Source organism: Bipolaris victoriae (genome assembly GCF_000527765.1).
Source record: "Bipolaris victoriae FI3 unplaced genomic scaffold scaffold_35, whole genome shotgun sequence".
NCBI classification, from domain to species: Eukaryota; Fungi; Ascomycota; class Dothideomycetes; order Pleosporales; family Pleosporaceae; genus Bipolaris; species Bipolaris victoriae.
In genome coordinates, this window is record NW_014575357.1 from 182,084 (window position 1) to 207,709 (window position 25,626).

At 51.3% G+C, this 25,626-nt stretch overlaps 11 protein-coding genes across 11 annotated transcripts; 2 read left to right on the plus strand and 9 right to left on the minus strand.

Moving 5' to 3' along the window:
- Nucleotides 1-791: 791 nt before the first annotated feature.
- On the minus strand, nucleotides 792-1,812 carry COCVIDRAFT_37127 (hypothetical protein; the record flags this gene model as incomplete). The annotated part of the gene is made up of 4 exons (XM_014701948.1): nucleotides 792-1,067; nucleotides 1,122-1,151; nucleotides 1,202-1,333; nucleotides 1,387-1,812. The coding sequence occupies 4 exons, from the start codon at nucleotides 1,810-1,812 to the stop codon at nucleotides 792-794; spliced, it is 864 nt and encodes a 287-aa protein (XP_014557434.1).
- Nucleotides 1,813-3,930: 2,118 nt separating this feature from the next.
- COCVIDRAFT_97287 (polysaccharide lyase family 3 protein) lies at nucleotides 3,931-4,805 on the minus strand (the record flags this gene model as incomplete). The annotated part of the gene is made up of 3 exons (XM_014701949.1): nucleotides 3,931-4,214; nucleotides 4,272-4,416; nucleotides 4,467-4,805. 3 exons carry the CDS (start codon nucleotides 4,803-4,805, stop codon nucleotides 3,931-3,933), a joined length of 768 nt encoding a protein of 255 aa, XP_014557435.1.
- Nucleotides 4,806-7,780: 2,975 nt separating this feature from the next.
- Nucleotides 7,781-9,600, minus strand: COCVIDRAFT_25991 (hypothetical protein; the record flags this gene model as incomplete). The annotated part of the gene is made up of 2 exons (XM_014701889.1): nucleotides 7,781-8,002; nucleotides 8,089-9,600. 2 exons carry the CDS (start codon nucleotides 9,598-9,600, stop codon nucleotides 7,781-7,783), a joined length of 1,734 nt encoding a protein of 577 aa, XP_014557375.1.
- Nucleotides 9,601-10,600: 1,000 nt separating this feature from the next.
- Nucleotides 10,601-11,178, minus strand: COCVIDRAFT_97132 (hypothetical protein; the record flags this gene model as incomplete). Its single annotated transcript, XM_014701950.1, has 3 exons — nucleotides 10,601-10,695; nucleotides 10,756-10,887; nucleotides 11,043-11,178. 3 exons carry the CDS (start codon nucleotides 11,176-11,178, stop codon nucleotides 10,601-10,603), a joined length of 363 nt encoding a protein of 120 aa, XP_014557436.1.
- Nucleotides 11,179-11,648: 470 nt separating this feature from the next.
- Nucleotides 11,649-12,560, minus strand: COCVIDRAFT_97314 (hypothetical protein; the record flags this gene model as incomplete). The annotated part of the gene is made up of 2 exons (XM_014701951.1): nucleotides 11,649-12,306; nucleotides 12,355-12,560. 2 exons carry the CDS (start codon nucleotides 12,558-12,560, stop codon nucleotides 11,649-11,651), a joined length of 864 nt encoding a protein of 287 aa, XP_014557437.1.
- A 2,083-nt stretch (nucleotides 12,561-14,643) lies between these two features.
- Nucleotides 14,644-16,077, plus strand: COCVIDRAFT_97277 (hypothetical protein; the record flags this gene model as incomplete). Its single annotated transcript, XM_014701952.1, has 1 exon — nucleotides 14,644-16,077. The coding sequence occupies one exon, from the start codon at nucleotides 14,644-14,646 to the stop codon at nucleotides 16,075-16,077; it is 1,434 nt and encodes a 477-aa protein (XP_014557438.1).
- Nucleotides 16,078-17,785: 1,708 nt separating this feature from the next.
- Nucleotides 17,786-20,114, minus strand: COCVIDRAFT_97364 (hypothetical protein; the record flags this gene model as incomplete). The annotated part of the gene is made up of 2 exons (XM_014701953.1): nucleotides 17,786-19,665; nucleotides 19,766-20,114. 2 exons carry the CDS (start codon nucleotides 20,112-20,114, stop codon nucleotides 17,786-17,788), a joined length of 2,229 nt encoding a protein of 742 aa, XP_014557439.1.
- Nucleotides 20,115-20,486: 372 nt separating this feature from the next.
- Nucleotides 20,487-20,666, minus strand: COCVIDRAFT_97136 (hypothetical protein; the record flags this gene model as incomplete). The annotated part of the gene is made up of 1 exon (XM_014701954.1): nucleotides 20,487-20,666. One exon carries the CDS (start codon nucleotides 20,664-20,666, stop codon nucleotides 20,487-20,489), a length of 180 nt encoding a protein of 59 aa, XP_014557440.1.
- Nucleotides 20,667-20,936: 270 nt separating this feature from the next.
- Nucleotides 20,937-21,426, minus strand: COCVIDRAFT_15372 (hypothetical protein; the record flags this gene model as incomplete). The annotated part of the gene is made up of 2 exons (XM_014701875.1): nucleotides 20,937-21,061; nucleotides 21,207-21,426. 2 exons carry the CDS (start codon nucleotides 21,424-21,426, stop codon nucleotides 20,937-20,939), a joined length of 345 nt encoding a protein of 114 aa, XP_014557361.1.
- Nucleotides 21,427-21,831: 405 nt separating this feature from the next.
- On the plus strand, nucleotides 21,832-23,954 carry COCVIDRAFT_37134 (hypothetical protein; the record flags this gene model as incomplete). The annotated part of the gene is made up of 6 exons (XM_014701955.1): nucleotides 21,832-21,990; nucleotides 22,047-22,144; nucleotides 22,202-22,209; nucleotides 22,297-22,404; nucleotides 22,454-22,846; nucleotides 22,903-23,954. 6 exons carry the CDS (start codon nucleotides 21,832-21,834, stop codon nucleotides 23,952-23,954), a joined length of 1,818 nt encoding a protein of 605 aa, XP_014557441.1.
- Nucleotides 23,955-24,321: 367 nt separating this feature from the next.
- On the minus strand, nucleotides 24,322-25,054 carry COCVIDRAFT_15374 (hypothetical protein; the record flags this gene model as incomplete). Its single annotated transcript, XM_014701876.1, has 5 exons — nucleotides 24,322-24,570; nucleotides 24,637-24,713; nucleotides 24,787-24,813; nucleotides 24,901-24,905; nucleotides 24,966-25,054. 5 exons carry the CDS (start codon nucleotides 25,052-25,054, stop codon nucleotides 24,322-24,324), a joined length of 447 nt encoding a protein of 148 aa, XP_014557362.1.
- Between the last annotated feature and the right edge of the window lie 572 nt (nucleotides 25,055-25,626).

The window sequence follows — 25,626 nt, forward strand, 5'->3', positions numbered from 1 at the left end:
GCAAGTAGATCTACTAACCCATGAGTCGCACGCACGCATTCTCGTAAGAATCCAGGACGTCAAAGCGCCCAACTAGCAAGCCCCAACCTTCTATGTACCCTCTGACAATCCATGCAAGTATGTGTGCTGAAGCGACGCTCATGCGTCAGTATCAAACTAGTGAGCCAGCTGTGTTGCTCAGTGAGCACCACGCAGTGAAGCCAACGTCCTTGCAATCGTCATAGCAACCATCGTCTCGATCGCTGAGCTAAGATGAGCTGCCCTCGTTGTTGGAAGAGGTATCTGCGTGCGAACTTGCGGAGCCGGACCCATCTTTCGTACGGGAAGCGAGAGGAAAGGTAGCTAATTTCTTATATACCCTGCCGAAAGTATTCTTCGTACCGGCAGCCTCCTCAACAATGTCGTTCTTGTTGATAGTGTTGCTGGACGTATTCTTTGCACTGCTGGATCCCTCAACGATGTCGTTCTTGTTGATGGTGGTTTTTTTGTACCGTCGCTTGGTGCCGCGCTTCTCTTCGTCGTCGCCCTTTGGCAGTGGTCCATGCATGAGGGCAATGATCTCGGCGTCACGTTCGTAGTCTGTGAAGGACGAGAATGAACGATCTGAAGAGCGGATTGGTGCCGGTGGAGTAGGGGTCGTCGCGTCGTTCAACGGGGGAGAAGAGACCAGTGTCTGTGGAGTGGTCATCGCGTCGTTCGATGGTGGGGGAGGAGTGACAGGTGTATACATGAGCTTCCTATACTCAGCTGAGCGGTTGGCAGAATCGTTAGATATAGTAATCAGTATAATTTTAATGGCCATTGTGCTTACCGAGCTGAGTGACTGCGTCGCTCTGTGGCTTCGAGGCTCCGTTGCCCGTGTCAGAAGCATTGCCGATGCCATCCTTCTGGTCGTCCGAGGAATTGATCGTCTTCCTACGCTTGCTGACACGAGCTTGATGCTCAGTGTCTGCTTGACGGCCGCTCTTGACCCATGCTCCGCGGTTGGCGTTGGCAACGGTATTGGTCAATGTGCTCTGGTACATCTTATGAGGTGCACCGATGATGTTCCATGCCTTTTCGTTCTTCTATAATGGCATTAGCAACTTGGGTCAGCACTATATAGACCAGTGCGAACATACCATGAGGTTAGCAGCGACGTTCTTGGATGTCTATAGTAACAGTCAGCATGCCGTTTGTCGTACACAAACGAGTATCATACCCTGAGAACAGTGCAGATCCATTCGATGCGCTCCCCAAAAGTCCACTCCTGAGTTTGACCGATGTGATTGACCAGGTTCTTGTCGTAAATCGGAACCCTGAAGCCATCGGTGTGTATAGATTTGGCCATCCGCTACGCGGCATGATCAGTAAGACTTCTATATAGTTTCACAATCGTTGACTCACAACGACATCCCAAGCACATGCCTCGATTGCCCAATCCTGGTAGTACGACGCTTCGCCTGGGGTTAACCGTTTGCGGTAAGCGTTCTCTGCAGTATCCTTAGCCATGGACATGTCTTTGAAAGCCGACACGAGCTTCCTGACTACATTCTGATGGTCTTTGTCAGTCTGTGGGATAGTGCTGTCGAATACTGGTGCAAGCCACTGAACGTTGTTCATGACAGCCTCTGCGTCAGCCATATTCTGGAAGTAGAGGCCATTGGCTTCAACGAGATTTTTGTCGAGGCATGCAGAGGTGGCAGGCTTGGGGCGACATATAGGCTTCAGGTGGAGGCTCGGGCTTGCCGGGGGGTTCTCGTTGAAATTAGAATGGGCGTTGCCCGAATGAGACTGGATAGTAGGAGGTTGAAGCAAGGTGTCGATAGGCATCGTGCCACCCGCTTTGCTGAGAGTATCCTCGGCAAAGCTACAATCGAGGTCTTTGTCAGACATGATGTGATTGTTGCTGCTGGATGGAGAAGTGAGCCTGTGTATATCGCAAAGTTAGCCGCGTCTTTCCTGTTAGTATCCCAGAATCTAAGGCTCTAGAGGTTCGACTGCGGGTTCTGCGGGTTCGTCTGTCAGTAGTGTAAAGAACGGGATAGAGGCTGAGATCAAAATATATATCCTCCCACAAACGGAGTGAATGTGGGTTTTCGAAGGTGAAATTGAGGACGCGTGGCACCTCTACCTCAAGGTTGCAAACAGAACTTCGAGTGAATCGGATATCTCGTGACATCAGCAAACGCCACAATGTCACCATGCGCCCCTTCAGTGAATACGAATGGTCGGCTGGGTTGTTGGCTTGTTGATGAAGTATTTTATATAAAACTTTGTGAGAAGTTCCGTATAGAAGGCTGATCTGAGCTGGGCGTAACAGCATATGAGCTTGCCAAATGCGGTTGCTTGCTCGAACAGCAGGATAGAATCATCCATATATCCTTCTTCCAGTTCCTGACGTCGCCCTTTGAGCCAGTCCAGTGCATGGGTTTTCTGATGATGTATATATTGCACATGTCGTTCGGGTCGGTTGGATAGTCGTCCTATGTGGTCGACAAATGATTGTATATATGTGTCGAAGGTCTCGGGGTTTATGGGTATATAGTTGCTTCAAGTATCCTCTGGTGGTATCATCTACTCAAGATTACTCAGTATATACTGAAAGTAATAATAGGTGGTAGTATGTGGTTGAATAGTTGGTTCTTGTGTTGGTATTGCTCATTTCGAAGGAAGCAAATTCAATAGGTAAATATACTTATGGAGAAGCAGGTTCGACAGGTGAAAACACTCATGGTGGTTCCCCACTGTTCACCAAGATTACTGTTCATTATCAAGATAAGTTGTGCATTACCAAGATCATTGTTCGTCATCAAGATCACTATGAGGTAATCGAAGCAGCTCAAAACTTAGTTTTCACTGTGCGAGCCGCTCGAGAGGTGAGACAACATTGTGCTCCTCACTGGCAGGTATAGATGGGATAGCTGCGCTACTCAAAAGATCATGTGCATATGTCAGAAGCACTATTTTCCAGAGCCACGGCACCTGTCTTAACGTATCGATTCTTGGTCGGTAGTTGCTTTTGGTATATAGAGAATACACAGTATAGTTTAAAGACACTTCAATTCCGATTTGATTCATCATACATCCAGTCATATCTTACAAAGCGCACATATTCGAAGCACAGGCGGAAAAGCCTCTCGGCTGTATCCCGCTCTCCATAATAAGTCGCGTTCCCAGACTCTCGCAACGACCGTATTTGCATGCCAAGAGCTTACCTACTTACCACTCGTGTTCGTATTCGGCAGCTCTCCCCGCCTCCCAACCAAGGGTACCCAAGCATTGCTTGTTACCTCGCTGATCAGGGTCCCGCGATGTGCGGAACTAACATTTACCACAACACTGGGCAGATGCTTCGTCCCGATGGTCGGAATAATTCCGACTGAATCTATACGCTCGCACATCCTTTTCTTAGAGTGATAGTACGGTGGTAAAGGCGCATCCCGATCCGAACGTGTATTGCAAATCCTGAACCCAAAAAGGGAAACTAGGTTTTATCAGGGACCATAGAATCAGCCAGGTCACGACAAAGCGTACATGAGATAGATTAAACAAGTGGCGTGAAAAAAGACCCCGTGGGGTGCTAATAAATTAAGCCGCCAAGACTAATCCAAGACTTGTCTTGGTATTCCTCCGTCCTGCATGCGAGCTGGATTGTATTCGGGCCTTATAAGACGCGCGTTGTGGTAAATCAAATAAGCCGGACGAGCTAGTAATAACATCAGCTGTTCGTGGCACGTTCAGATAGTCGAGTAGAAAGTAGCATCAGTAAACAAACGAAGCAGAGGTTGTGTTCTTTTGATATTTGAAAAAACATGCACGGCATGTATTAATATGTGCTGAGAAAGAAGTAGTATATACACTAAGAATCCAAAATCCAAAAGTCCAGACCAACGTCTCAAACTCTCCAGGCTCACATCTACCCTACTACCAACCGCGAGTATAAGGCGTCTAGCAAGTCTTGATAGCGGAAGCGGTGTACTTGCAGTTGGCGGAAGGACCCTTGGAGACGGAGGAAGGCTCATTTCCGGGAGTGGTACCCTTGAACTCCTCGCAGATGGTCTTGACGGAGGTAGCGCAGGTGTTGGAGATGGTGGAGCTGTCACCGAAGTTGGGGTTGATGCCAGTCAGGACCTTTCCGTTGTAGGCCTTGACGTTCTTGACGACAACGTTGCGGGTGACGCTGTTCTTGCAGTTGCCGCAAGCACGGTAGAGCTTGCCGAAGTCAACGACGGCTAGGATTGGTTAGCATTTGGAATTCTAGATGATGAGAAAGTAGGGGGTAAACTTACTGAAGCCGTCAATGGTAACCGTACCCTTTCCGTTGTGCTGGACGACCTTGTCAGAGGCAGCCTGGGCACCTCCGCCCCTGACTACGGCGTTACCGTCACCCTTGAGACTGAGAGCATCCTCGCAAACGTCGACCCACCAGACGTTCTAGTTGAAATTAGCTAATCATTCTTGCACGGAACAGACAAATATCCTACCTCGATAGTGCAAGAACCCTCGCAGTGGACACCCTCGATCTGGTCCTTTCCAATGATGACGTTCTTGAGAGTACCACCGTTCTTGACGGTGAAGACGGCGTCCTTGTCGCCACCCTCAACCTGACCAGTGCAGCTGACACCACGGCCGTAGGTCTTCATGCCACCATCGAAGGTGCCACTGACGGACTGAGGTGCCTTAAGGGTAACGGATCCCTTGGAGGCGGGGACGGGGAGAGAGGCGCGCTTGGTAAGAGCGAAGGCATCGTTGGGGGTGGGGGCAGCAGGGCCAGCGGCGACGAGGCCAGAAGCAGCGGCAATGACGGCGATGGAGAACTTCATTTTGATGGAGAGTGTGTTGATTTGGGATGCTTTGGAAAAAGTGGTATATAGCACGAATAGAAGCGAGTCGAAGATGAAGAGAGTGTGGTATGCGTCAAGCAAGTGAAGGACTGAATGGATTTGATGTTGGATGCCCTCTTCCTCATGGGGTGTTTGTTGCACTTATACTTGTTTCATTGTCGCTCCCGCTCTCCAGCAATTGTTGCTCCGAGGGCGTTCCAGGTACAGACGGTGGAATGTCTCCCCAGTGGGGATCGTGACCAAAGCGCAGCGCATCATGCGTCTGAATCAAAAAGCCTGAGGAGGTGCCTTGATTGGACGCCGCGCCTCCCAGATGGCATCTGTTTCGTGGAATGTAGGGCTTCATGACAGGTCAAGTCGATTTGGGCTAGAAACAGAATGCCGCGCCGACGCTAGCCCGTGGAAAGATGCCAAGCTGTGTAGTGAAACCGTAAACTGGTCCACATCAATCCCGTTCATCTGGGACGCCAAGGCGCGCGACAATTTCCGCTCTCCAGATAGAACGCCTGGCCAGTCAAGCAATTTTCCGCCACCTCCTCGCGGTTGAATTGCAAGTCGCTCGCGACTCAGGACACGGGACGGGTGGTCACGCTAGAATGCACACTTGATCAAGTGAAGATTGTTCCGCCGCTCCTCCCTCCCTCCCTCCCCATGTCAGTGTCCCATCGGTACCAAGTTCATTTAAGCTCAAAACTACGCAGTGTATCTTGGCATAGCGGACCTCGTATTACCGGTGGGGTAGACAATGGGGCCTCTAGTTCTGCTCTATCGATCCTGCGGCATCTCATCTATGCCTTTATGCGACTAGTCCAGCTTCTTCCAAGTACGTGCGGTGCGCTGTATCTGAATGACTGATTCCACACCGGATTCTGGAATATTTTCCGATTGGTTCAAATTCTTGTGTTGTGTTTGGCGCAATCCCACAATGCCATGGAATTATAGATTGGTGGCTGGATTTGCATTGGAAAATCTGTTTCCGCCTACGGGCTTATGGCGTTTCATCAACAGCAGCCATGTTTCTCAATGTTTGGACGCTGCAGTGTGTCGACTCTTGGGGCCGCGTGGCATAGAATTGCTACTTAGAAGGACCGAAGGATATTGGGTGAATCAAACGTCGCAATGATACTTGGACATGGCTGAGCAGATTTTGCGGCAGTGGGCTGTCAAGGAGGTGGCGTTTCGAGTTCTCGCGAAGCCAGATATGCCATCGAGTCCCGTGCGCTTCCCATTGCGGAACGTCACGTGATAACCGTGTCAAGGAGACCTCAAAGCTCCTCAAGCCATTGGAAACATTCTGGAAGTACATGGTTCTTCTTTCGGTTATCGAGCTTTGGGATACAGTTGTTCTCATTTTGACGGGGATCTTGCGTTCTATCGTCAAGGTTCCACATTCTTAAATTCCAATGTAACCTGTACCCAACACGGCTCACGGACATGCTCGTCAGTTCCGTAGACGCATGCAGCTACCCGAAAACTGTGGGCAACGTAACCCGCCCTGCCAAGCAACATCCTGGTAAAAGCTAGACAAGAGCAGTCAACACACCGTTGTGTTTTTCCTTAAAATTCGTCCTGCAAACCATGAAGACAATACAGAACCAAGAATACTAAGATATCCCACCAGTACAACAGGAGCTGAGCAGCAGATGTTTCTGAGTTTGCCTTATGTCGTTGGCGGAATTAGTTGGACGCGTATGCACTCATCGGCACAGCCTTAAGTATCTTGGCTCATAAGTATGTAAATATTGAAAATGGATCGGGCCTTTGCAATTTAAAATGGGGCACAACGTCCGGTAAATGGCTAATTTAAGGTTGACATCTGTGCACCATCGCGTAGGCCATTCCACTGGTCGCCCTACCATCTCTATAGTTTTCCCCGGCAAACCTGCCAAATGGTTATTTCCCACATCATGCTGTACGTACGTCGCTGCCAAGAGGCCTCTTCGTCCTAAAGTTTACATAAATATGGCGGACACAGCTCTTGATATGCCATGTTGGAGTTGGCTTGATCACATCGAACAACCTTCAGAATAAAGAGGAGTACTTTCACTCAGTAATTCCACCAACGAATCTTCATGCTCAAAATCATTCTGTCATATCGAGGTATACGGCCGTACACTACGACATGAACGTTCTCTTGGCTTGCGCCCTGTGTGTACAAATATGCTTCCAGGATCTTGGAGTCATCCGTTGGAAAAAAAAGCCCGTTGAAGAAAATGTCTGTTGAGAAAACAGCCAAACGTTGTGACCGGGAGCGGAAAAAACCGGGCCAAGCAGTCGTAACAACAGATCGAACATCGCGTAATGGAGTCTGGCCAACGAAGGCCTATCAGTGAGTCATAATGAGCAATCGAATTGGCCTCCCTGAGCCCAAAACAGTCGTAGTTCAGCATATCCATGCTCAGACCTTCCTTCCCCACACCTCCTTTTTCCCAAGATCTAGTTCAAAAAGAGCTTATGAAAGAAGTTCTCTCTCCAGTCGCTATGATAACCAAAAAGAAGAAGAAAAAACTTGCTATCTCAATTGCTACATAACACGCCAGCATGCCATTAATTTCCGCACCAAAGTACCGCACAAATCAGGCGTGCATAAACCCCCTTTTCTCCACTTCCCCTTCGATGCAACCAAGATGACCTTGCTACAAACCTTTTTTTTTCTCCGTGAGAAAAACCATCAAGTCATCAATCATATAGGAAAAAAATAGACCAAGATATCAAACGCAAGAAGCGTGACGTGAATTTTAAGTTTCACATATCGAACAGGGATGGCCCTGTTATCGATGGCCCTGTAGCCAGGTTGGAGAAAAAAAGGAAAAACTTTGACCACGATTCATCTCCGGCATCCATGGTAGATAGCATCCTCCTCCATCCCTCACATTCCAAACCTCCCTTCGCACACCCACTTTCTTCCATAACAAACCGCCCCATACTATATTCTCTGTTGCTACACACACACATCACACACTCGTCTTAGGCCGTACATACGGCTCTGAATCCGGGGGTAGATACTTAGGACAGATACTAAACGGGATGGCGCCCTTTGCAGCGAGGTAGCGCTTGAACTTGAGTGCCTGGCCCAAGACCTGCGCTTGATTGATGCCGAATTCTTTTTGCACGCGCGTCATGCATTTTGCGACGAAGTCTTGGCTAGAGGGGGAGGCGATGGGCATGGAACCGGCCTGTGGGAAAGGGAGGGGGAGAAGAAAATTAGTAAAAGGGATGGGCTGGTAAGGTGGGAAGTAGAGGGGAGGGAGGGGAGACGTACGACATAAAGGGCCCATACGGTTGAGTAACCGCCTGCTACGCGGACGATGGGGAGGCGGTCTTTGATTGAGCCGGTGCCGATGAGAGCTTTGACGACGCCTGATGGCATGCCTTTGAAGTTTTGATCGAGAGTCTTGAGCGCAGTCTGGAACTCTGCAGGTGAATTTGGGGGGGTTTGGGGGGAAGCTCCGCTTGCTGGTGATGCGCTGAGTTCATCCGAGACAGACGTCGGAGTTGAGTTGTTGCTGGTAGTGTGATCGGACGCTTCGCTTGGTACTTCACCGGGTACGTCATGTAGGAATTGCGGCATACCGGCCAAGATGTCCGATTGTAAACTGTACAAGGTACGGACGCTCGTTTCTAGTTGCTCATGGTACTTTGCTCCGACAAGGGCTGGTGGTGTGGACGCAAAGCCTGCTAGTATACAGTTTCGGATAATATCATGAAAGTAAATTCTGTTGTAACGCGCCCAGTTCCAAGTCTGAGCAGCTATTGCTGTGTGATAGACGTGGTAGAAGTGGTCAAAGATTTCTGGTCGTTTCTCGCATAGTACAATATCGTAGTCCCATTCTGGGCCTGAGTCTTTGAAGATATTGGCCGCGATGTTATCAAGCTCAAGCGCTGACTCTATAATGTCGGGTAGCGAGTGTGTTTGCTGACTCAAAATGCGTGCTCGAAGGTCAATGGTTTTGATATGGAGAAAGAAGAAGCGGTTTCTAGGATCTCTTGTGTCTAAATGCTTTATGACTTCAGTGTTGAGATCGTGAACAAATTTGGGAAGGGGCATGCCCTTTCCCATGCAGTTCATAGTAAGAAGCCCAACAGTATGGAGGTACATGCGCTGACCGGCTGGTGTTGAAAACTGGTCCATGCCTCGCATCTTGATGAGGGAGGCAGCACCTTCGACATGGTTGCTCCACCCTTGTAGGCTCGTCTCATTGGCAGTCGCTTCAACCATGCCCAAGAGATTAATAGATGCGAGGGTGCTATCGGCCGTGACAGCTGTAGGCGACGATATGGCAGCGTTGGTCATCTTGATGGCATCCAAATACCAGCGAGTGGCTTCACGCTTTAAGCGAGGATCCCTGTACAGGTTTGCTATTCCAGCAATGCCCAGAGCTGTCATGGATGTGGAGACCAATGGGTGGAAGCCATGCGTCGACAGATGTTTCGAGTACTCATCAGACTGTATAGGCGGCTGATCAACACCAAGCGTATAGTAGGACATGAAAAAGGAAATTCCTTGATCGATTAGTGACGCTGTCACGGCCGGTGTTGGTGATTGTTGGGCTATTATGTGTAGGTAAGCCTCCCGCAGATTACGCGCCTCGATCTCATCCTGAGCTTCGCGGGCCGCAATAGATTTTGCCTTTGCTTTCTTTGCCTTTGCTTGAACATTGGCTGTTTCATCGTGGAAGAAGTTGTCGATGTTGCGATCGTATCCTGGGCATTGGAAATGGCGATCTGAGCATTTGACGCAGCCACCGGGGCGTTCATCACACTGTGGTTTCATTTGGGTAAGTGTCTTGCAGTTGAGATGGACCGAGCTCACGGCCTAGTACGCACTTTAATTCTACGCTCACGACATTTTTTGCATCCAGTAGACGGCCGGCCACGATACACCATGCTGACAGCCCCTGAGCTCAAGAACGTGCCTTTGTATACTGTAAAGAAAGATGATAGGGATATTAACAAACAACCAGAAGATGTTCACCTAGAGACAGACTGCGAAAGCCGTTGCAAGGCTGTAGGATAGTTTACAGGCACATAGTATAAGGCTTAGCTGTTGATGTGGCTGTGCAGGGGCCATGGTGGGCGGTGACCGGAAGGCCCGAAGACAAAGCCTCTTCGGTACACACGTCAGATACCGTTGAGATGGAAGGCCTAACGCTAAAAATATGCTGTGTGTCGTATCAGTGGCGATGGGGTATTGGTGTTGTACCTGTGAATGATCAAGGGAACAAAGGCAAGGGGACAGTTTTTCGATTAGGGGAAGAGTAGGGTGTTGGGTAGTTTCTCTGCTTGTTTCCATCTATCGATAGTGTTCATATACATTGCAATTTTAGCTTACGTCATCGAATAACCAAAAGGCGTTGTGGCGGAGTGGTTATCGCGCAAGACTAGAAATCTTGTTCCTTCGGGAGCGTCAGTTCGAATCTGGCCAACGTCGTTCTTTTTTTGCGAGTTGAACATCATAGCTAGTCAGATATGTTTTTTTTTATTTTTGCCCAATTAGGATTCTTCCTATTGTCACGGGGTTAAGTTTGAGTTTCCCCCCCATAGCTAGTTATAGTTTATCCGTCATAGTCATAGTCATAATGATAGTACTTAACATCTATCATAACAACTAGTATTTTATTAATAACATAACACCTTGTCCTATATAGTCCCACAATAAACAATGACACGGCGTAAAAAAAAGAGAAATAGGACATAACCTCATGCTGTACTATAACCCAAGAGGAAAAAAAATGGGTTAAAACCTAGTAGTCGTATAGTATAGTATCATCTACTTAAACCTGACCATCACACACACCAGCATGACAATACTTTCCACAACCCTGTTGCCAAGTCCAGTCCTTGACATCAGTCGTACTTTGATCTTCCTCTTCATCATAATCCTTGTGATCATCATCATTGTCGTCTTGATGTCTCTTGCTCTGATAACGAAAACTCCAAACCCCATTCCCACACTCATAAATGCAAGTGCAGTACTCTGAGCCGTCATCCTGGCGGGTGCACAGGGAACGGTCGCCTGTCTGTTTCGCGTACAAGGTACCCAGACTAGCTATGGATATGTCTGTGCGGGTGTTAGAAAACCAAAAAGAAGACCTAGGTTTAATAATAGATAGAAAGATAGTAGTAGTAGTGGGGTGGTTAGAAGGGGTTAGTTGGTTGGTTGATTTGGTTTGGTTGAGGCCGGGCGATGCTGTGTGGGGAGGGAGAGAGACGCACTGAGGTTCTGCATGAGTTCCCAACCACAGGCTTTCTTCTGCGGTGTTTTGGGTGTGTCTGCGATGGAGGCCGAGACAAAGGAGAGTGGTAGGAGGAGCATTGCGATCAACATGGTTATTGAGAGTTGATGATTCATGGTTGTGGGTGATGGATACAAAGGGGAAAAAAGGGAGGCGAGTAGATGTGTAGGTAAAGTTTCAGGGTTAGTCGCAGCGTTGAAAGGTGTTTGGCGTTGGGTTTGCTTCTTTTACCGGCGAGTAGAACATGTTCATGTGAGGCGGTGTTTGCACGCACACGTGGCTAGTTGCAGGCCGTGCGACCAAGCCACAACGGTGTGAAGAGACGTGCATTGAATATTGTCGTCGTATCAAGGCGTTATGTGTCACTTGGCAATCACACGATCATCACGGGAATGGTTGATGTGTGGACCAATGGTAGTGGTATCTGCGTAAGACCATGTAGTTTATTCATAGTAGTAGTATATCCCGTGATTATACGATCATCAACTGGTCAATGTGATACTCCGAACGCCTCGCTATGCAAATGGGTATCAAAGGCTGTGTAGCTAGCAAGAAAACAAAAGATCAAACGTCATATGAGGTGAAATCAAAACCATGCAAGACTCCAGAGCGCGGGCATGTTTGGCCAGCGCTCTTGCCATGTCGCGAGAATCTCGGGGACACGCTCGTCAAAGCCCGAACGAGCAGCACCGCCACCAGACTGCCATCCGCTGTCACCATGTATCTCACGCTCTTTTGCAGCAGCTTCATTCAGACTGAGAGCAAGATCTAGAATAGCTTTGCCGCCAACAAGGGCTTCCTCGTGGTTGTCCTTGATGTCGACATTGAAGACATGGACAGGCCGGTTGAGCTTTCCGCCCTTGTTATGTAGATCTTCAAGCACGGCATCAAAACAACGTTCTTCACAGGTGATGACGACGTCAACTACTCCAGCCTCAGTACCCTGGGAGCCCTTGTCCTCGGCATGGTCAAGGCGAGGCTTGCCGGGGACCCAGTCCTGGAAGCGCTCAGGGTAACCCTTGATGTTTAAATTACGACCCAACATGTTGAGCAGACCGTTGTTGGTGTAGAGAGCGGCGTTTTGCTCGGCGAGCTCATCATGGATGGCACGGTAGGTGGTACTATTAAAGTGATACACATTGGGCTGGGTGATTGTCGGGCCGGGCAGACGCACGAGGGAGCCGGTTCCGAAACTGATAGTTGGGAGATGGGCTGAGGCCAGTTGGAGATGAGCTTCCATGGAGCTGACCGAGTTAGGGTCAAGGAGTGGGAAGAGCAAAGCATGTACATACCGGTTCTGGTTACTAGCACACACAGTGCAAAACTTTAGCTTGAAACTGTTGTCGGGGACTACATTCTGGTCTGGCTGGGCGTCGCCGGCACCGTCCATGCCCATAGGCTGGGGTTCGGCGGGCGGGGGCGGAGGAGGTGGAGGCACAGCTGTAGGCGTTGCCTGTTGCTGTTGCTGCCTCGCGCGTAGTCGTGGGTCGGCGGACATATTTTTTTTTCTCGTCGCGTCTTTGGGCGCAGCTCTGCAAATTCTTCACCAAAGTCAGTCGTGGTTCTACATGCTTGTATGCAGCAACAGTGGCGGTGATCACGCGAGGTTCAGAATTTTCAGTGTATATTATTATTGAGAGTCCTCAAAGGCTAGTGCCTAGGACAGCTCCAATATGTGTTCATCATCTCACAGGCAGGGCGGGCAGCAGGAAGGGGCGGGAGGCGAGCGAGGGGGGACTGGAGACGTACAGTATACAGGAGTCGTGGTCGAGGTCATAGCCCCCAACACGAGAGGGATGAGGGTGAGGTCAAAGGGGGGTTGATGTGGTGGTGGTGGAGGATGTTTGCTTGTGAAAGGCACGAAGCCAGTGGAGGAGCAAGCTTTGTCGAGCTCAGCAAGTCATTGTGCTGGAGTAGCGGGGCTGACTAAGCGGGCCGTGCTCGAGGCTACGCGCAGGCGGGGCAGGCCGAGTACCAAGCGTCACGCACACCCAAACGGCGCAATGGAGGGGCTACTAAGGCTGCTACCTACTACGACTGTCATGCCTGATGCTACTGCTAATACTAGATGCTAAGGACTGCTAGTATAGGTACCATGATGCTACATACATGCAGGTATGTCATGGCACCCGAGTAAGTAAGTATAGTATGCCGTGGGCCCGGCGCGGTGCCATGGACATGGGCCTCGCTTCCTGTTCCTGGACGCTGTCGCTCTCGGCCGGGCGGGCTTGTTGGGCGTGGTGAGATTGTGGTGGGTAGGTATTGCGCAAGCAGAGCGTCTGTGGCCCGATCAGGACACGGCACGGCTCGGCCTGCCTGTCAGACAGCGTGCGCGGACAAGGGACATGGAGATTCAGCAACACAGGCAGGCCGGACAGGTTATGCGTTTGGGAGCCTTTTGGGAGCGTGACAGCATACGGTGAAGGCTGGCCAGGGAAGTTCCTCGCTGCGGTGCAAGCACAGTCGGCGTGGGTCGTCTGCAAGCAGCTAGCCCCCACCGCCTGAAACAATCTAGAGGCCAACAGGGCTAAGCCGGAGCGGTTTGCACGCCTCCAAGGCTGAACACACGCAACAACTCACACGCACGCACACGGACACTCGCACACAGACACAGCCCCTCGTCGATGCTAGTAGCTAGTACCTACTATTCCCGACTACTTGCTACTATCTACTACATGGCATGAACCATTGCGCTGCTCCTCTGCTCCATTCCACCCTCCCCACGTCCACTACCACCACCACATGGCTCTGTACGCCCGCAGCGCCTTGGACTGATTCTGAAACGCACAACCGGCGTCTAGCATGTCCCCCGCCAGCCCGTCCCAAAAATAGAGCATCCATCCTCAACCCGCCTTCGTCCACCACGCGCCGCTCCACTGACTGCTCTCGACGCCGCGTCCTCGCTCCCTGCCGAGACACTCCCGAAGCCTCGACATTATCCGTCAGGCGCGCAACTGTTGCATCCTTCACTGCCAAGCCCTAGCGCCAGTCCTGTGCCTGCACCCCCACAACCCCATCCACTCCTTCTCCAGCCGCTTCACTGCCCAAACATTCTTCTCTCACACGGACCCTGCCCCCAATCGCCACGCCCGCCTCTCCCAAGCCCTCGAGTGCGCCCGCCAACCCATTGGCCATCGCCCGCCTTCTTCCATCCACACGCCCATCTGCATCCACTTGCGCCGCCATCATCTCCCAGAACCAGAACCGCTCCCGCTCCACCACCCTCAGAGCCCTCATCTCTGGCTCGCTCGCTCTAGCCCTGCTTGTGCGCCTCGCGACCTGGCCCACTCAGCGCCAATTGCGCCGGTGCTCTCGTGGGCTCATTCCCGATTACGCCAACTTTATCCGTCTGGTGCGCCGCCTTGCTGCCCGCACTGCCCGCTACACTGCCTTCTGCTGCGCTTCCAGCACACCCATATAGACCACTGCTGACTATTCAGTCTCGACTCTAACCACCCCACCCCCCAAATCTATTGCGCATGACCGACACCGGCACCGCTCCAGACACGCCAGTCTACACCCAACGGCTAGACGAACCCACGGAACCGGCTGCAGTGCGCCCACATCAGCCTGACCAAAATATGGCTGCCGATGTCCTGTCCCCACGTAGCGACCCCAATGCTGCGCAAACAGGCGTCAACCGCACCTCACTACCCCCACTTGTCACCTCCCCGCCTTCCAAGGCCAAGCTGGAGCGCGCCAGCTCCTACCTCAACAAGCGTCTCTCAACCTTCTCAAACATCTCAAACACATCAAACACCCACCAGTCGGTACGCTCACGGCCGCAATCAACCGCCTTTCCTATCTTCCACTCGAGCCTACCTTACTCACTGGTGCGCGACTTTGCTTACGACCCGCTCCATCCTCTGTTCTACGGTCCCCTCCCAGAACAGCCATCAGACATATCCACTCCCGCAAGCGAACATAGCCGGAGACTTTCGGACCCACCTCCGGTAGCATGGCGCAACGAACGAAGCGGCTGGTCGGCGGGGTCGTGGGACGAGAAAGAAGGCGAACAACTCCCCCAAACCTCGTACGATGGAGGCCCACCATACAGCGAGGACGAAGATATCTCCAGCCCCGTAGTCACTAGCCACCACGGCGCACGGCACAAGAAGCACAAGTCCAACATTGTCAATTTTGATCACACACGTGGGCGCAGAGGATACCCGGAAGAACAACGGCGCAGTTCCATTCTGCCCCTCAATGGCGACAGCAGCCAATTCGGCAACGACGATACTGCTAATGGTTCCAGCAGCGAGTACATTACATACCCGCCAGAGTCATCCCGACTCGGCGTACCCGAAGGTGCGTCACGACGTGATTCCCACTTTGCGACAACCCTGCCCCCACGCGCATATGCCGACGCCGATACAGCCCTCCAACAAGGCCCGCCATACGATTCAGACGACGACATGTCCGAGCCTGAAGACTACATATACGACGACAGCCGCTTTTCACGCGACTACCAGTTTACCATTGCTTCACCCGACGAAGAGATGCACGGCAAGGCTGTTGCCTTGTTCGACTTTGCCCGTGAAAATGATAATGAACTACCGTTGGTAGAAGGCCAGGTCATCCTAGTATCCTATAGACATGGCCAAGGCTGGCTAGTGGCCCAAGACCCAAAGACTGGGGAGAGCGGTCTAGTACCGGAGGAGTATGTGCGCCTGCTCCGCGACATCGAAGGAGGCTGGAACGGCCTAGTAGGTGCTATCCACTCGCAACCCGAATTACAACTTCCCGAAGGCAAGCACGGACCAGAAAGTCTGCTGAGCCCCGTTTCTGCTGGGCCAGAGGCCAAGACGCCCACACAGGCTGATCATCCTCAGAACTATACTCCGGTCATATCGACCTTCTCAACTAGCCATAAGGACCTCGAAAAGTACCCCACCGAAAGGCTTGGAACACCCACTACTACCGAGGGCACTGTCTTTCCACGAAGCAAAGAGGGTGGCGCTATGGAGGGTGTAGAGACGACCCCGGAACCCCAGTCTCAAGAACAGAGGTTGTGACTTCGACATGACAGCTTGCTCCCGTTACTATGAGAGTGAGTGTACAGACATTCGAGCAGGGTATTCCAACCCACCTCACAACCACCTGGGGACCCGGGCCAGCCACCCCTCCATACGGCTGTGCCATCAGCCCAAGCGCCAGGACCAAGAAATTGTAGTAACTCTGACTGACCACAAGGCCTACGCAGTACACGAGCATTCAAAACTTGCTTTATTTTTCAACACATTCGCTTCAACCTCTTGTCTTATTTCTAGCTACATTGACGAATGCATTGCGAGGCGCTGCGGTGGAAAGTCTCAAGACTAGACTAAACTTCTTAACGGGGCCATGTACGAGCTTGTTTAAAGCTACTCTTTTTTTTACCATGCAAGAAGGAAAAGGAGCAAAAGAATCAAGGCGAAGGGAAAGGGGAAAAACGGGTTGATCGAAGAAGGGAAGGATTTTCACGAGGCTAGGATCAAAAGCTATATCATGATCTGGCAGGGGAAACTTTTGAATGATGAACGACGATATGGAGGATATCAATGTTCTCTTTCCTATTTACTTTTCTCTTCTCTCGTTCCACCATCATTGTCGCTATTATCATTATTACTATCATCGTCATCGTCATCGTCATCGTCATCGTCATCGTCATCGTCATCGTCATCATCATCATCATGTTCATCAGAGGAAGAAGAGGAAGAACACACCCACGGTTCCCAATCAATGTAGTTGTACTATTTTTCTTTTCATCCCATCTTCCATCTTGCCAACACCCCCTTTTTTCTCTCTCTCTCTCACCCTATCTCTTTTAACTAAACTCATCTCACAAACATGAGCACCCGTCAAAGTAAATCAAACGGCGGAACCCCCCTTCTTTCCTTTTTCCCCCTCTCCCTCCGGTTTTCCGCGGGATAAAGCAAAGAAAAAAAACACCCCGAAACGGAAACGGAAACGGAAACGGAAACGGGCGAAGGAAAGAAAGAAAGAAGGAGAGGGGAAAAAAACAAGACAGACGGTGGCGATTAGGGCAGAACAAATCGTTAGAAGAAGAAGGGTTGTTCATTGCCCCTAGTAAACGAAACTTGTTTGCAAAGAAAGAGAGAATTTAGATATGAAAGAGAAAAAAAAGAATTGTTTCCAACCTTTTGAACAAATGTTCTTCTCTGTCTAGAATTATTGGAATAATGGGTGATGCTGTTGCTAGATTAACACGTTTGAACGAATAGACATGGGGGATGCCCCACACGGCATGTGTAACGAGAGTAACTGAGAGGAAGTAAAGAAGGCCATGTAATCGCGATTCTGTAGTAGAGAAGAGAGAAAGAAAGACCATACAAGACGCGAATCTCAAAGTGTCTAATGATAACCATAGTGATGATTATAGACTTGAATCTCTATATGTATGTGTCCTGATAACACAAATACCGAAATCCCATCCCCGAACCTGACCCCCGATTGTACAAACGAGAGAAAAAAAAAGAGAAGAAAAGAAGGAAAAAAAAACGCCAAAAACGCTTACGCTATACCCGGCCTAAAATACCGATTACAAAAAAGGGGAACCTTTGTGAGAATTGGTTATACTCATACAACAAGAAGCCTACCCCAACCGAACCCAAACGCTAACAAAATGCACACAACAAAGAAGGGAAAAAAAAAGTTGGATCGACTAAAGAAGAAGAAGAAAAAAAAGCACCGCAACAACGCATCTGTTGACAAGGCTACCCTTCACAGAGTTGGCGCTCTCTTGAGACCCTGGCAGTAGCGAACATACAAGGCGTCAATGAAATGCGAGTGGCGGATACCCGGTGGGCGCGCTTGCTGGAACGCATCCAGTGCATCTTCGACCTTGTATCCCAGACGCTCAATCAGATACGACACTAGGAAGAAGCCAGTGCGGTTGAAGCCGTAGTGGCAATGGACACCAATAAGACCGGGCCGCTGTTCAGCTCGAATTCTGTCGACGAGATCGAAAAACTCCTTGACCTCGGCGGGTTGTGGAGGCTGCTTCGACACAGTCGGGAACTTGTGGTACGGAATACCGCCCTCTTCCAAGCCTTTGGGGTCGTAGACGGGATTGTCGTGCGAGATGTCAATAACGGCGCAGAGCTTGCCAGCCCACTTCTTTGTAAGCACCTTGGGCGTATGCTCCTCGTCGACTTCTCTAAGCGTCTTCATCGCCCGGAAGACGTTGGCAATGGGTGCAGACACCGGCTGCACTGCCTTCCACTTTTCGAGATTCTTCACGTCCCATTTGCCTTCGGTCGACAGGTAACTGAGTTGCCAAGCCAATGATAGACGAGGATCGATGTAGTCAGCAAAGAATGTACCTATAAGCCCGGCTATGATACGCGAGGTAGATGGAGCAAAGAGTAGAGAGTGAGCTGCTGGCTTGGGCATGATTGCTGTCTTAACAACAAGCTTGCGTGGGTGAGGTGATGGCGTGGTTGACGATGACGTTGAAGTTCCCGAGAGAAGCGGACCGTCTGCAGTGGTCATACTTCCCTCTCTGGTACCATCCTCAGTGGACACAAGACTGCCGTCAGCAGTGGATACAGAAGTTGATTCAATCGTCTTGTTGTCTTCTTCGCATCGTGGCAAGTCCCTTGCGTCGATGCCCGAATCTTTGTGCTCTTTCGTGGGCACCTCTGATATGATAGAGGCAGGAACAAATGGTGCAGCTGCGATAGGTAGACTAGCCCTCTCGCTTGGTGGCTCAATGGCACTAACATCTCTCCCCAAGAATTCCACGACGCGTTTGACATTGGAAGCTGGTGTCACGCCGTCCATCTCGCCGGCAGTGAGGAACACGGGCATGTTTAGGCCACTCCAGACCTGTCTTCCGGGAAGGCCGCCCTTTGGTGAGCCATCGGAGTAATCAGGGCACATGCCTCGTGCCATCCTCTGCCAGACAGCACTTCGGCTTTGTTGGTTGAAAAGCAGTTGCATTCTTCTTGTCTCCACGTCTGCATCTGCTCCTGTCATGCGTAAAACACTCTTGCTGGCAATACCCCCTTTCCGATCCCAGCGTCTTCCCAGGTCAAATACGACTGGTGGTACTGACGAGAGGTACTGCAGTTGTTTGACTTCTCTCTCAGTCGGAGGCTCGGCTTGTGGACATATAGCAATCAAGCCGCTGACGTATTGCGATAGAAGATGGGCATGTGGAGAGGTAGGGGAGGCTAGTAGGGCAGCCAGAGAGCAGCCCATGCTATGGCCGACCAGAACGACAGGCTGTCTTTCGTCGGCTGCACGATGTTCTTCAATGACGACTGCAAGAAGATGTACAAGGGCCTCGGTCGTGTAGGCTTCCCATGCCTTTGGCTCAAAAGTCGACGCACCGCATCCAGGGAAGTCTAGAGCCAAGCATGGTGCTAGATTGGAAAGACTGATAAGGATAGGACTGAATTGGGCAATAGATCCGCCAAGACCATGGACGAAGACCAGAAGGGGAATCGGGCAGGGGTCCTTTGGTAGCTTGCTTTCTTGGTGGTGTGGACGATAAAAGGTACGCAGTTGAGGATAAGTGAAGCCAGTAGAGGGCACGGTGTAGGACTTGACTGTAGAGTACTTTTTTATCAGAGCTGGGTCGGTAATGGCAGCATCATCTATGGAGCGTTAGCGCGATAAGCTTAGTACTTGGACATGTGCATTAGCTGGGCCACGTGATAAGATGGACGGGTTGTTAATCTGACAAAACCAACGTACCGGTTGCGGCCTCAGATGCGTGCTGAGTTCCCCCAGGGCTGGTCTTACCACCCCTTTTCCTCCGGATCCAAAGTGCAGACGCGACTCCACACAGCGCTGTCAACTCAACCATGCCCGCAGGAGTCAAAGACCAATTGCCGCGGCGGAGTACGAAGGGAGTGAGCAGGTTGAGGAAACGGTAGGCCGACTTGTTTATATCCGCGGCGTTCCAGGGGACCAGGTGGGAGTCGGTCTGTGTCACTGGATGGCTGGGCGAGCCTGCAAGAGTGGTCTTCAGGAGTGACAGCAGAGCCTGTGGAAGACGCAACGTGCCATTCTGGGCCGTGCAAGGACGCGAATGAGGCTCCATAGACTTTGGCGTGGAACGACGGTGGATGTATATCCAACGGGCCGTGGGAGTGCTGGCGTGCAGCAAGGTGACGGGCGATCTGGGGCCAGCCAATGGAATCGGATAGAAGGACTCGTGCCCCAACTGCTGGCGGGAACGAGCCGGTGCCTGGAAAGTTTGGTACGGGGAGAGGCGGGCACGTTAGACGAACAACAAATACAGGGCTAGCAATGCCTCGTCATCAGCAGCTGGGCGAATTGTGCGATGTGGATGGGCATCCTGTCCAAAAGGAATTACGCGAGATGGAGTTGCGGGCGGGCGATGACGAGGCTGGGATGGAGCTTGCTGGATGGAGAATCTACGTAGGGCCGGCAGCCACCGGAGATGACTTGTTTATGGGTGACGATGGTGGTAGCCGTGGTGTTGTGGTTGTGGTGGTGGTTGTTTCCCTAACTGCAGAGTTTTGGTGGTTGTTGTGACTCTGGCGGGCAATGGGCAAAATGACGTTGGCGGTTGGGTGCGCGCTCCTGCCACTCGTAGCCCCGATGCGGGAGCGACGCCTCTGCCTTGCATCGTGCAACTTGGCAGGGCTGACTGGACGCCACCACCCTCAGCCCTATCGCAGCTTTTCACCGTCTCCCTCTTCTCTATCGTCACCTTCTTCTTCTTTCTCTTCCTCCTATCAATCCACCCCCACAGTCTGTTCTTCCCGTCCGACCCTCCCTCCACTTGCCAGATCCATCGTGACGTCACTACAGCTCCTCCCCCACGCCCTCAAGCCATCTGTCCCGACAGGTTTTTTTTCGCTCCCCGATGAGCACCAGGGAGAGTGTGTAGGTCGACCTACCTCGATCTGCACAGGCGCGCGTTGGATTTACCCATTGACTCTAGCGGATCCCGAGGGAAGATGCCGACAAGCACACGGTATTCCTTCTGGGCCACGTCCCACTTTTGATCCGACATGGATTCTACTTTACGTAGCAGAGCATTTGCATTCAGAAACTCCGCACTTGGTCTATATACGCACCACTATGCTAGTGTCCTTAGATATACTTTACACCAAGTGTGCCTGTCAATGCCATTGCTAGCCGAGCCGCAAAAGCGGTGGCGGACCTCGGCCTTCCAGAAGACAGGTAGCATTGCGCCGTTGAAAGCGCCGCACTCTGGCGGTGGGCCAGCACATGTCGCACCCACTGCCCAGGCGCCAGGCCACGCTACAAGTCCGATGTGGCGCACTTCGGGACTTGATACCGCGGAGGAAACCTTTCACGCTACCACCCCAACGCCAGCGCGACCATGGATCCGCTAGCATACTGCCTGGCCCAATCGCCATAGTTCGGCTTCATCTCGTCCGGTCGCATTGGCTGCTGCTCACTGTCCATGGACGACACACAACGCGTAGCCTTCCGGCCCTGGACTCGCACTTGTCATGCTCCACGATACCCCTCCTTCCGCCATGGTTTGGGCCCAGACGACACTGATAGAGGCATGACTATGGCCCACATATACGTCGACGCGAGTACCTTGGACAGCCCTAGCCATGTTAGACTGTGCCAGTGCCCCTGTTCCGGGAGTACCTGGGTACACGCGGTATCGATTAGCTATCCTCACTATCTCGCTCCCGCAATACCACACCTTTTTCCTTTCTGTCAATTTTCCCTCTCGCCGTGATTTCCTTTTTCGCCTACCCGTTCAATTGCCATATCTGACATAGACCCCGTTTTCGGCTGCCTCAAAAATGGACCCTAAGAACCTTCAGAAGCAACGGGAGGCAGAGGAGCCGCGTTTTCTCAGTTTTCCACATCTTCCAGACGATGCGAAAAATGAAAATGGCCAGCCAGCACTCAACAAGTACTCTTCCACGCTCACCACGGGCCATAACTTCCCTGGAGCACAGGTTCGCTATCACCACCATTTGAATTCCATCAGTAGTTGACATGGTCCAAATAATAGGCCATGCTCTATGCCGCTGGGGTACCCTCACGAGAAGCAATGAAGACGCAGCCTCATGTTGGTATAGCATCTGTTTGGTGGGAAGGCAATCCATGCAAGTTCGTTTGACCCTCATGCAAAAAAAATGGCTTGACCACAAACTAACAATACTGCAGCATGCACTGTAAGTTCCTTAATCTAGCCCACGTGTGGCGAGACCATTAAGGCGCAGCGGTCAATCGTGTGCGCATAACATGCTGACATTCCACAGTGCTGGACCTGGGCAAAGAAATCAAAAAGCATGTCCAGAACGACAATATGCTTGCGTGGCAGTACAACACCGTCGGTGTCTCGGATGGCATCACAATGGGTGGCGAAGGTATCATGACTCCTCCACACCCTGCGAACTTTGAACTGATCTCGACTAGGAATGCGCTTCTCTCTCCAAACGCGTGAAATAATAGCTGATAGCATTGAGACCGTTACATGTGCCCAGCACCACGATGCTTGCATAGCGATTCCGGGTTGTGATAAGAATATGCCAGGAGTCATTATGGCATTCGCAAGACACAACCGCCCTTCGCTCATGGTTTATGGCGGTTCCATAATGCCAGGCTACTCAGAGACACTCAAGAAGCCCATCAACATCTCTACATGCTATGAGAGCCACGGCGCATACATATATAAAAACTTGAAGAGCGCGAGTGAGGGTAAATTCTCACCAGATGAGATCATGGAAGACATTGAGAGAAATGCATGCCCCGGTGCAGGCGCTTGTGGTGGCATGTACACGGCAAACACCATGTCTACGTCAATCGAAGGTACAGCAGGCTCTCACTCGCCTTATCTACTATTACGATACACTAACAAATCACAGCAATGGGCCTTACTCTACCCAATTCGTCCACTACGCCTGCGACCTCTCCCGCCAAGATGCGCGAATGTGCCAAAGCTGCTGCTGCCATCCGTGTGTGCATGGAAAAGAACATTACACCGCGCAAACTTCTCACAAAAGCATCTTTCGAAAACGCCCTTGTCATGATGATGGTGCTGGGTGGCTCCACAAATGCCGTCTTACATCTTCTCGCCATGGCCGGCACAGCGGGTGTTCCCTTGACTCTCGACGATTTCCAACGCGTCTCAAACAAAATACCCTTTCTCGCTGATCTGGCTCCCAGTGGCCGTTACATGGCAGCCGATCTTTTCGAGATTGGCGGCATGCCCTCTGTTATGAAATTGCTCGTCGCTGCTAAGCTACTCGATGGTTCCATTCCCACTGTGACCGGAAAGACACTTGCGGAAAACATCGAAGGATACCCATCTTTGCCCCAAGATCAGACCCTCATTCGCCCTCTAAGCAACCCAATCAAACCCACTGGCCATATTGAGATTCTCCGCGGTAACCTCGCACCCTCTGGTGCCGTAGCAAAGATTACAGGAAAAGAAGGCTTGAAGTTCACGGGTAAAGCCATCGTCTTCAACAAAGAGCACGAGCTGGACAGCGCGCTCAACCAAGGCAAGATTCCACACGGCGAGAATGTAGTAGTAGTAGTGCGCTACGAGGGTCCCAAGGGTGGCCCCGGAATGCCGGAACAACTCAAAGCTTCGGCTGCCATCATGGGTGCCAAGCTGACCAATGTCGCCTTGATCACGGACGGCAGGTATTCTGGCGCATCCCACGGCTTCATCGTGGGTCACATTTGCCCCGAGGCGGCTGTAGGCGGTCCCATTGCGGTTGTGCAGAATGGCGACATGATCACGATTGATGCGGAAAAGAACAGGATAGACATGGACGTGAGCGATGAGGAGATTGAGAAGAGGCTGAAGGCGTGGGTGCCGCCTAGCATGCCAGTTACGAGGGGTGTGCTGGCCAAGTATGCAAGGCTAGTAGGCGATGCTAGTCACGGCGCCATGACTGACCTTTTTTAAAAGCTGTGTCAGTGGCAGCCGCTTTTGTATCCGTAGAAATTTCATGCACTAAAAACGCAGACAAAGAGAAAAGTTGCAGTTGTTGAGCAATGACAGGAATTGCAAAAGGACGTCGTCATGATCATCATTTCACTGCAAATCGAATAGAGAGAGGAAGAGAGAGCACCAAACAAGAGTGAGGGGTATCATGTTGCTTTTCAGGCCCAAGCCCAGTGTCATTGGTTGTCCTAGGCTAAAAGCAGGCCCAGCGAAGTCATGTCTTCAACGCCATAAGCCGTAAAACCGTGTAGATCCGTAACCGCCCCGCAATCAAATGCTTAGAACAGCCGTGTTTTTTGCCCGCGCATCACAATCCTATGCGAAACATCTACTCGTCGTCCTCCTCCTCGGCCTCGAGGGTGGTCTGCGCAATACGGTCCAAATCACGCTGGCCAGACTGTGTGATGCGGCGGCCACCCTTGTCCTCGTCCTGCTCAAGGACACCAATCTTCTCGAGAGCCTGCATGACCTTGCGGTCAACGGAGCCAGAAGCGTCGACGTGGTGGGAAGGGCGGGAGCCGCGGTTCTTGGTGGATCCGTGGACCTTGCGGAGGCGGCCTACACCGACAGTCTTGCGCTGTTCACTTCGTCAGTATTTTTGTCCTTCTTCTCCTCAATCCGTGTGTGCGAGGGTTTCGCGTACCATGTAGATGTGGCGGGCAATGGCAGCGGCGCGGACGTAGAACCAGTCGATGTCCTGGGGAGGGAGCTCATTGGAGTCTGCGCAATGTTAGACGACCGTTTGCGCGACTGATTTCTTCTCTCTTTCTCAAGATGTTGGGTTTATACGTACGGCTTGTCTTGACAGTGTCAACCCAGCCTGTAGATAAGAGTCAGCGAACTGAGGTTTATCCCCCATTTACGGGATTCAGGCTTTTCATCCTTCACCCGCTGGATAGAGACGAACCTGGACTGCGAAAAAAGTTAGCGCTTTGGTCCTTTCTCTGTACTGATTTGGGAAAAGAGGCTTACATGGGGAGCTTTCCCTGACGCTTCAAGAAAGCGGCGTACGCCTTCACGAAAGTGTGAGACTCAATGTCCTTGACGGTAACACCACCCATTTTGTCGGTATTGGAGAAGAGATTGTCGGTTTGGGGGGAGAGGAGGCGTTCGGGCTTGACGGTGGTTGCTGCAAGTGTCAATGACTACCGCGATGCTCAATTTGCGCCTACGGTGGTCTCGCTTAGGAAGAATGGTCGGCCCGGCGCTAGTGGGTGGGTGGGGGTGTGTTGGATCGTCTGAAGTATTCCGAGGTTCCAGGCCTGACCCAACACTGTCATTGGCTCCGCGTATCGATTCTAGTAATAAAGCAAAGATTGAGCATTGTCCATGTCACGGAACTGCATGTGCGGGCTCAGCATTGGACAAAAGAGCGTAAGATTGCAATAAGCGTAGCCTTCGTGTCAGCTTAACTCGGGTTTCATGTATTATCATAGAAGACAGTCACTATTGCTCCTTCGGAAATTACAGCTGGAAAAAATATTCGATTCAAAGCTCTTAGCAGTCGCATGTCGTTGTTCCTGTCGCTTATTATGTTTTCCATAAGTTGTTCAGTCAGTATACAGGAAATGGGTCGCCCATGTTGTTTCGCAAATCAGGAAGATTGTATGCGTTGGGAAATCCAAGTCAAATA